At 47.4% G+C, this 9,515-nt stretch overlaps 1 protein-coding gene across 1 annotated transcript in view; it reads left to right on the plus strand.

Annotated features, from left to right (window-relative positions):
* Positions 1 to 700: 700 nt before the first annotated feature.
* Positions 701 to 9,515, plus strand: part of Cad96Ca (tyrosine kinase receptor Cad96Ca) — a 17,751-nt gene continuing 8,936 nt past the window's right edge. The window contains exon 1 of the mRNA XM_011141324.3: positions 701 to 883. Coding sequence (XP_011139626.1) covers positions 829 to 883 — 55 coding nt within the window. The 5' untranslated portion in view covers positions 701 to 828. The remainder of the gene's footprint in view (positions 884 to 9,515) is intronic.

Here is a 9,515-nt window from a genome sequence, read left to right on the forward strand (position 1 = left end):
GCCAATCAACTAAAGAGACAACAAAATCGTAAAAAGCAGTCGTTACCACGTTATTGGAGGATCGAGAGAAAGTCGAGCGACCGTCGCTGGCTCGTAAGCGGGCCCCGCGACAAGCGTCCCATACAGTGTGTACGCGCGATGTCGGCCAGCCGAGCGACATTCTCGCGCTTATTTCTCGGCTAGCCTGTGACGATCGAGCGGCAGATTCGATTGGGATAGAAATAGGAATGCGAGAGCGGGCACCGGACCGATGCCAAGAAAAGCGCACCGGGGGCCTGTTCGCCAGTGAAAGCGCAGCGGAGTGTCGCGAATAGCCGTCACGGAGAAGATGCACAGAGAGGAGCAACCGGGATCGAGACGGCCGCGCGCGATGCACGAGGAGCACGTTAACGGTGATAAGCGTCGTGTTGTGATAAATGACACGCGGCTGGTTCAAGGATAGTCATCTCGCGGTCAGCTATTCTCAGCTATTGCCGGCGCTGTTTTACCAGCTTCGCGTCGTGTGTTGACCGATCTCTCGCTGTCAAGTCGCTGTCGGTCGCGGTCGAGTGTCGGATTTCCTCTCTCGAGAGTACCGTTTTTATGTGTCCGCTCGTCGATCGGCATTAATTTACCTCGGATGAGTGGTGGAGGTCGAACCTGAAGGAGACGATCGTCGGGATCGGTTGCTTCGCCCGGGGGGACAAGTGGAGTGCGAATCTCGTCGGAATACACATCGGGACAGCTGTGAGAATCGGCGAGTGAGGAAATCCGGCGGCATCGGATGGGACGTGTCGAGTGGAGTGATGCTGGGATTTCTCGCGGATCGTCGTGGATCGATGTAGCGCGATGTCCGCCTGGTGGCCTGTCGTGACGGCGGCGTTGTGCCTCTGGATAGGCGCTGGTGAGTTGAACGCCAGGCTAAGCCGGCTCGTGGGCTGGAAACGTGGTCGGAATGTAACGTGTCGGGTAAAGCGTGTCCCGCAAATGCGGTAAAGGCAGATATTAATCAGCTCTGAAAATACGCGAGTATTCGATACTCACTTCGGGCCTCTGCTGCTCAGGAGAGCTCGATCGAGGACCAGAGAGAGTCACAATTTGTTGTAATTCGTTACATCTCGTTACATCAAGGGAGAATCGACTTTCCGAGTTGATCGGTTCGATCAACGATCGAATTTCTTCTCATGAAGAGTCCGCGCGTTTACGAAGCAAACTGGCACGTGGCGAACGATTTTTCTCAGGCGACGATAAATGACTCGGTGATGATGCGTGGAGAGTTGAAGGAGAGCACGCACGGATCCTGCGATTCGAATCCGAGAAGCCGGAGATCTCGTCGGATCTCGGAATTCATTGAACGTGGAACCCGCGCGGTTGCGAAATCGGCGATCCAGCGATGCGACAGGTTTACGAACGTTCGTTCCGCGGAGCCGAAGATATGCGGCCGCGGAGATCCACGGCTTCTTAAACAAATAGAGAACGATCCGTGGCATTCGTGGAATCAAGGATCCGTCGCGAAGCTAGCCTTATACGCTCAAGGACGCAATAAATAATTCGGAATAAAAATGTTCCGCGATACGTGTTCGCGCTAATCCCCCCGAGTGCGAGATAATTCCGAAATTAACGATCGGCTCTCCACGCTCCGTCGAGCGACTGCCGGCACGTCGATACACGCCGCGCGCTCGCTCCGAGAAAGAGATGAATTATAAATACGCTTTCTAATATGTCGCGGAGAAAGCGCTGCACGCACCTTCGTGTTCGGCCGTACGCAGATGTTAAATCGTTACTCTGTTATTAACTCCGCAGCACGCAACGCGGTTTACATCAAAGAGAGATACAATTCCCCGCGATTCGCGCGAAACGGCCGTTCTGAGAGATGCGAAATTGCGGCGTTACGTTCGGCGCGGCAGATCTTGCATACGCGAACCACTCCTTTCTCTTTAGAGCGACTGTGCTATAATAAGTTACCTCACTATGTGTAACAAAGTGCCTTTTGTTGCAGTCTCGTAAAGTGAATTTCACATAATAACTCACTTCTGTCGAGCTTGTCTCTCTTTCGCAACGATGTATCGATAAGAATATTTGGGATAGTGATTATAACAGTCACATCACGCAACTTCGTAATGTCGTCACAAGTAACTTTGGAAAGTTCTATGCAGCTTCTTCTTCGAAATTAAAATATATCAATGTATACTTAAAAACGGATACGCACACGAGAAAACAAAATGTCCGTCGTATATTAAATCGAACGTTTTATTCACATGTGTATGTAGCGTTGCATGAGCGATATCAGAACTATCAACTTATCCGGAAATATCCAATGCAAAGTAAAATGACTCGCGGCAATAATCGTCGAGTGCGTATCGATGAAGATATCTGATATGGCGGCACTATATCCATATCACTATCCACGATCGTTCTCGATAGTGGTCGGGATTTATACGTAAGTAGAAAGTCCATAATCTCAAGAAAGTCCCTCGTAGAAGCCTCATGGTGGCGGCCTTTTGTCAGGTTCCTCTTCCATGCCGGTAATTGCCGAAGAAAGCCGGTGGTGTGACGATCCGTGTGGCGGGTAATAGTTGCGACACGATTATGAGGATGTGTGTTCGAGCGTGGTCGTAGAATGCAACAAGAGGAAAAGAGAGAGAGAGAGAGACAGAGAGAGAGAGAGAGAGAGAGAGAGTGAGAGAGGAGGCGGCTGTGTGGCGGAGGCGTGAGGATGTTTTGCATCTGCACGATACCCACGAAGCATCGCGCTGAATGCTAAAGACTCCAATTAGTCGCGCGTGCAAATAGTTGCAATCGAGCCGCGCGATTGCAATTTAATCCGCGGCTCGGCGATGCGCATCCCGCGAAGACGCGTCTAGCTGTTTCTAATCGTGGTTTTACGAATCGCGCAAAGTGTCATGGAGAATCGAAAAAGCATTCGTGGCGGTCGAGAAAATAATTACTACCGATATGACTCATTCATATTCGTGAATTACACTTTCGCGAGAAATTGCTTCGTGACATTTCCAACATTTGTAGAAATTCGTGAGAGATGTATGAGATATACAATCTTTATTATTATTCTTACAAGATACATTTACTAATAATGTCGCTGATTACTAATTTATCGGGATTGAACGGTACAACGAACAGCCGAAGATACAAGCGGAACATTGATAAGTGGATGAGTTTCTTCCCTGTTCTTGAGCTCGTAATTGAACTTGTATGTATATAAATACGTATGTATCGCGATTTATGTTGATTTTGCAGATATGCACGTCGTATCTGACGTGTGATTAATTTTTCGCGGAATAACTAATCGAAGGCAGGAAGCGCGTGCGGTTTGCGAATAATTGCTGCTCCTTTGCTTCCAGCGCTTCTTCGACTTCGTTGAAAGCATCACTTATACTGAATGTATCTTTCTCCGCTTTATCATCTCATAAAGTTACAAATTGCGCAATTGTAACAAGTTATACAAAAACACCTGCCTACTGCAATCCACTTAATTTAGCTATTTTAAATTTTATATCAATAAAGTTACTTCATTTAATCCCTCTTTAATATACCGCAAGCGTTTCCGCGATTCTCCAACGTTGAATCGGCGGAATTTGCCGAGCTACGTGGCTCGAACACACATTTCCTATTTTCCAATATCATTGGGAAAGCCCGGATAGTCGGAATAGTCGGGACAGCTCTCGCCATTGTACGCCTCGGCAGCTACCGGAAAAATAAATGCGGACAGTCCACACATGCCAGGAATAGCCGCTTTGGCCTCGTAAAACCTCTCCCTCTCTTTCCCACCTCGTGTTCCCGCTCGATCGATACGGTACGATAGATTCTCGCGATATTTTTACCATTCGCAAAAGATTACGCTCTACGGTCGATCCCTCTCCGAGTAGAAACGGTACTCGGCACGGGTAAACGTGCTCGTCCGCACGCTCGCGGACGACAAGAACAAACTTCATTCGCGGCGCGGCAAAGTAAAGCGGCGACACATGATCGCAAACTCGCAGGACGCAGTCCATATTAATACGTTGCACCTGGCGGTCGCATAACCAGGACGCAGACGCTCCGCAAAAACCGGTGGTTAGACTTCACAATGGGAGCCTCGATTTAAACCCTCTTCGAAGACACAAGCGGCACGCTCCGCGTCGGAGAAGTCGCGCCACTTGGAGAAGTAGCGTAAACGAATGCTACGAATTATAATTATCTCGATGATCGAACAACTTTGCTTTCTTAAAAAGACAAAATGATACACGTGACGTATTTATCTGAGAGATGCAAAACGGAGAAATTCTAAGATTCTTGACGAAGAAAATATAAGAAAGTAATTATAAATACTTAAGGGAATAAATAATTTCAAGAGATTTCACTGCAAATTTCACTTCAAGTGTGAACTTTACTTCGGCACCAAGTTCAACACTATTTGCCGTAATCAGCTAACACATCTCTGTTCGTGTCTTCTCTCTTTTTTTTTTTCACAGATGTTCCACACGACTGTTATTTATCTTTATTCGCTTCATCTCCTTCAATCAACTTTTGATTGCGATTAAAACCTGACACGATACACGATTATGCTCCTTTTACCTTAGTCTGAAAAGATGGGAGGCGATGAAATATATCATCGGAATAATCGGCACGGGACTTTGCGAGAATTATTTATTTATTAATTTATTTATTAATAATATACGGGAAGAAGTGACAACGTTCAAGCAGACGTACAAATCGGGTCGCGAGACATCGAGCAAGAACCCATGCTAACCTTCACCAACACACACCAAGGCTTGTCCGACCATACCGGGGACCAAGTGCGTTTCCACTGACTCGTAGAACTCTCACGATAGCGTACGGTTGTGCCACCTTCGCGAGTCATATCGCGATTTATTAGTCACGATGTTTACCCGCGTTCGCATCCATGTTCTCGTAAGATTCGCGTTTCCCGCGGAACGAGTTTTCCCGTAAAGAAAAAGCCTCAGTTAAATCTCGCCGAGTAGAAAGCCGACAAATAACAATGCCCTGAATGAAAGAAAAAATTACATATAAAATGAGACAATCCCAAAATGGAAAAGTCGTATAATTTTGGACTCAATTACGTTCCTGCTTATTTCGGTTTGGCGATTCCCAAGAAAATAAAGTTGCCACTTAAAGACAGGAATGTGCCTCGAAGTACGAGAATGAAGACCGTTCAACCAGCACAGCGGATGCAAATGTCTACGGCGTCTACGGCGAACGTGCGTGTTATTACAGCGCGACCATAAACTCGCTTATGCGGGTATTCCTTCTAACGAAACGACAATCGCCCAACCAACATTTAACATCTCTTCGAATCCACCTCGCCGCTATGTTGCTAAATAGCTGGCGCTCTTTAACGCTGTCGTTCGTATTGTTAATGCGTTTTCTCCGATGTTACGTTATGCGGTAATCATAAGTTACGATTAGGGTGTAGCTTCAGTTCTGATTGACCGCGATTAGACGAGCGATCATGTGGGTGAAAGTCTTTCTTTATTCGTGATATCGTCGAGGAACATCTTTAAAATTCCATCCCAAAGTTCAACGAATCAGAAATGGTAATACACGATGAGGCAAGATAGGAATAAAATTAAAAGCAAAGAATAAAATAAAAATAAAATCGGCGACACGCACCAAGTTAAAACGAAACGGAGATTAAATTAATTCCAGCCGGATACTGGCATTTCGATCATTTCCTGAAATAAAACAACGTTCCGTCTGCCATTTCACGGGTAATTCCAAAAACGGATCTCTCCAGCTCGAGCCCGTCGACAATGTTACGTAAAGAACGTTGAAACCAGATCGCACCTCTCGGCTCGCTCGATTTTTCAAGACTCTCGAAAGCGTCGCGCGCATGAAAGTGAAGCGTCACGCCGGGGAATATTTAAGGTCCGACGATGACCTCACTGAAGTGAAAGTTCTCCTCGGTTCGGGCTCGGTTCAAGCTCGATTCCGTGCGGACGGGCCTTTCGTGGAGCTACGATGGGAACAAAAAGGTGTTCGACCTCTTTCGGCAGTCGCGGTCCCGGAAGTACCGGGCGGATCGGCCCTGCGAGCTTCAATGACGTCACGACCTTGGCCGTTGCCTCAGACTTCCCGAGACTTTTTTCTCTCTCTCTCTCTTTCTTGCTATATATTGTAATTTGTGCTCGAATTTCGTCATACGAGGTAAAGATTGAGAGATGAGTGAGAACGAAAACACAGCTGGACCAATCCTATCGAACATTCAATGCTTCTTGCGAACATTGATCAACCGATTGATTCAATTATAGAATTTCCTTATGAACAGCGATTAGATTCTCCGCTTCGATGGAGATAATTAAGGAAACGATGAAAAATAGGTTGCGCGGCGACGTCCGCGAAACTAATAATTAATCGATCGCGGAGAAACGCGCCTGCACGATCGTTCATAAAACGATTTGAAATATTCGCCGAGAGGCGAAGCGACGTTAATCGCGGACGATTAACGAGGAAAGATCGCCCTCGAAGGCTCGGCGGTGCAACGACGGAAATCGAGTGGTTCACTTTCAAATCCTGTTGCGTCTCGCGTTACCGCGCGACCGTTCGCCGTGAGTCACACGAAAACTGCACCTGTGCCGTGTCGTTGCACTTCGAAATCCTGTCACGATGTATAAGACGGGAAGGGATCGGCGACGGTCTCTTGTAATTACCACAAGAAGCGCTCTCATCGAGATTTTTCATTTCGATGTGCCCATCTGCCGCAAATAAATAAATAAATATACGGACGGAATACTGTGCGAAACACCTCCCCGCAAATTTGCAAGCTAATTCTTTCTCGATACGCTCGATATTGCCGGACGATAAAATAACAATCCACTATTATCATGGTAATAAAAATTCATTCGCGATGATAATTACAAAGAGTATTGATTCCTTCGACTTAACGATCGGCCGTCCAGCGCGCATCTACGATTTGCAGGCGCAAATCACGCGGCGGGGCTGTCCGACGAAAGGATATATCGGCGCGTAACGGGGCGGCAATTTGTCGATGATATATAGACGCTCAATTATGCGAATCGGTGTGTATGTGAGAGCGCTTGATTAACAGCGGCGAGTAATTACGGCGCACAAATACGAGGAGGCATCCTCGCCTCGATGAACGTGTACAATTAATTCGCCGGCGATCGGCCGGCCGATCAACCGACCGACCGACCGACCGACCAACCGACCGGCCAATCAATTTCCGGCCTTCCCCCCGGGATTTCCGATATACACCTGTGTGTATTTGCGCGTGCGTGTCTGAGCAAGAGCTCTCGCGAGAGAAACGAGCTCGACGGGCATAAATCACGAGACGGATCGCCGGTACTTTCTAGCCATTAGCGACAGCTCGAGCTACAGCCGCGCTTGTCTATTCGGAGCCATCGGCAGCCGATGCGCTCCACGGCCTATCCGTTTCCACGGACGAGCTTTAGCACTCTTGCGGTTTCAACTCCAAGTCCGCGGCCGCAGACTAGACGCGCCGACGAAGATTATCGAAGGCGCGCGATGAATTCTCTGATTCATTGAAGTCATTAGAAACTTCGACGGAGAGCATTCGAATGGACGCACGGGGTAAACGCGGCCAGAGTGTTGCCTTCGATTGTACGGATTAATTGAGATTGATCGTAGGAGGATTAGAGTCGGTTTCTTGTGCATTTTATTTTCGCGAGGAGTATCATTACTCACGAGAGTTTGTGGGTGAAAAAAAGATGAAGGAATAAATCCTTATTCTGAAGGAAATACACTTGTGTGTGTATTCGTGTTTGGACAAGAGAACTAAATAATGATTACAAAAATAAATTTCATGAAACTCTTTAATCAACTCTTTAGTGTTCGCGAGATTCGTCCGCGTACTATTGACCGACCATGTGCGAGTAACTCACGCGAGCATCACGTGCGAAAGGTAGACGCTTCTCGTTCCATTTTACCTTCGTTCATCATATCGATTCGGTCTCAAGGATCATTGTGAAAGGATCGAAACTTTATCTACATGTCCACTGGGTTAAACCTGTCTCCCCCTCAGGATCCCCTCACCTTCCGGCGGCACGACAGTGTGTTTTTCATTTTAACTCGACTTTAACGCCGAGCGTGACACTTTCTGCGGGATCACTGCGGGATAATCCAGTTACTTCGAATTAAAATCGCGACTTTTGCGGAAGCGTGACACTCGGTGTCCTGGCTTACGCCAGGAGTAATCATATCGAGCCGGTCTCAAGGATCATTGTGAAAGGAGATTGAAATTCTAGCCGCCCGCCAGTCCCTTTCGAGATCCTGTCACCTCGGCGGCGGTGAAGTTTTCCGCGCTCTGAATCGACGACGAAGAGCGAAGTTCGTCCTCGGAATTTAGACGCGCTCGTCAAATCTAAAACTTACCGATTAAGTGAAAAGAAAAATGTCGCGCTTGCGTTGAAGGAGAAGAAAGGAAGCGGGAGAGATATTTCTCCTTTCCTTATTCTCTACACCTTTCACTCTATTCACAGGAGTCACAGGAGAAAATTCTCGTAGGATCGAAACTGCATCTGTCCATGTAGCTGTTCCATCTTACTTTCACTCTAACGATAGTGGAGTTCCTCCCGACGGCAATTAATAGGCAATAATTAGGACGAGCCGGCCACGAATTTTCCTCCGAACTTTACGATGCTACTGGCGCTCCACGCCATCTCTCAAAGTAGTTCCATTGCTGTTTTCAAAGCGGTTCTTCGCCCGAGAAAACCAATATGTCATCAGTCTCCTCGGAACCCCGTTCCCTCCGATATGGAACGTCGAGAAAATTTTCTCCAACTGATAATCACACAACGTTCGACGAGGAAATGTACCTCTCGTATCTCAATCGCGCCGTTTCTACCAGGCACGAATCGTTTTCCATTCTATTTTCCACGAACTAATTACAGCCTAGTTTCAAGGATCCCCGTGAGAATAGCGGGACTCCACCTACTTCCCGCGACGTTTCCTCGCGCGTCCATGAGAGAAGAAGGTTTCATTCGATACTGACATCATAGTTTAATCGGATTCATACATGAAAAAGAAATGCTGCTGTATCAAGAGAATTGGCGAACAGCGCCAATTGGAGCACCGATTGGAGCAAACCTTGACACAATGGCGGGATCACTGAAACTGTTATAATACATCGTACTGGAAAATTCCAGTATTAGTTTCGAGAATATTATCGAATCAAGACGGTCTGCTTCAATTACGGAGCTGTCGGCTGACTCTACTCAATGAAAAATGCAACACAGCATTTTTCAAGCGTGACGGTCAGAAATAAATGACTCGATCGGAAATTTCCCTCGGAATTTCGATTGCGCCACGTGCGTGCGCAATCGGGGCACTCTCCATCTCCCATTTTCCTCATGGCATAATTACACCGGCGACTGCTACAATGCATCCAAGGATTATTGCAACAGACCTGAAACTCCACCTGCCCCTTTTACCCCCGCTCGCGCGAGAGCGCACTCAGAGAAAGAGGGAGAGAGAAAGAGAGAGAACAGCGGGGTTTTCTTTAACCGGTCATCCGCAAAGTAGGCCGACCCGCCGGTGACTCC

The sequence above is a fragment of the Harpegnathos saltator genome, unplaced genomic scaffold (genome assembly GCF_003227715.2).
Source record: "Harpegnathos saltator strain DR-91 unplaced genomic scaffold, Hsal_v8.6 scaffold604, whole genome shotgun sequence".
Taxonomy (NCBI): Eukaryota; Metazoa; Arthropoda; class Insecta; order Hymenoptera; family Formicidae; genus Harpegnathos; species Harpegnathos saltator.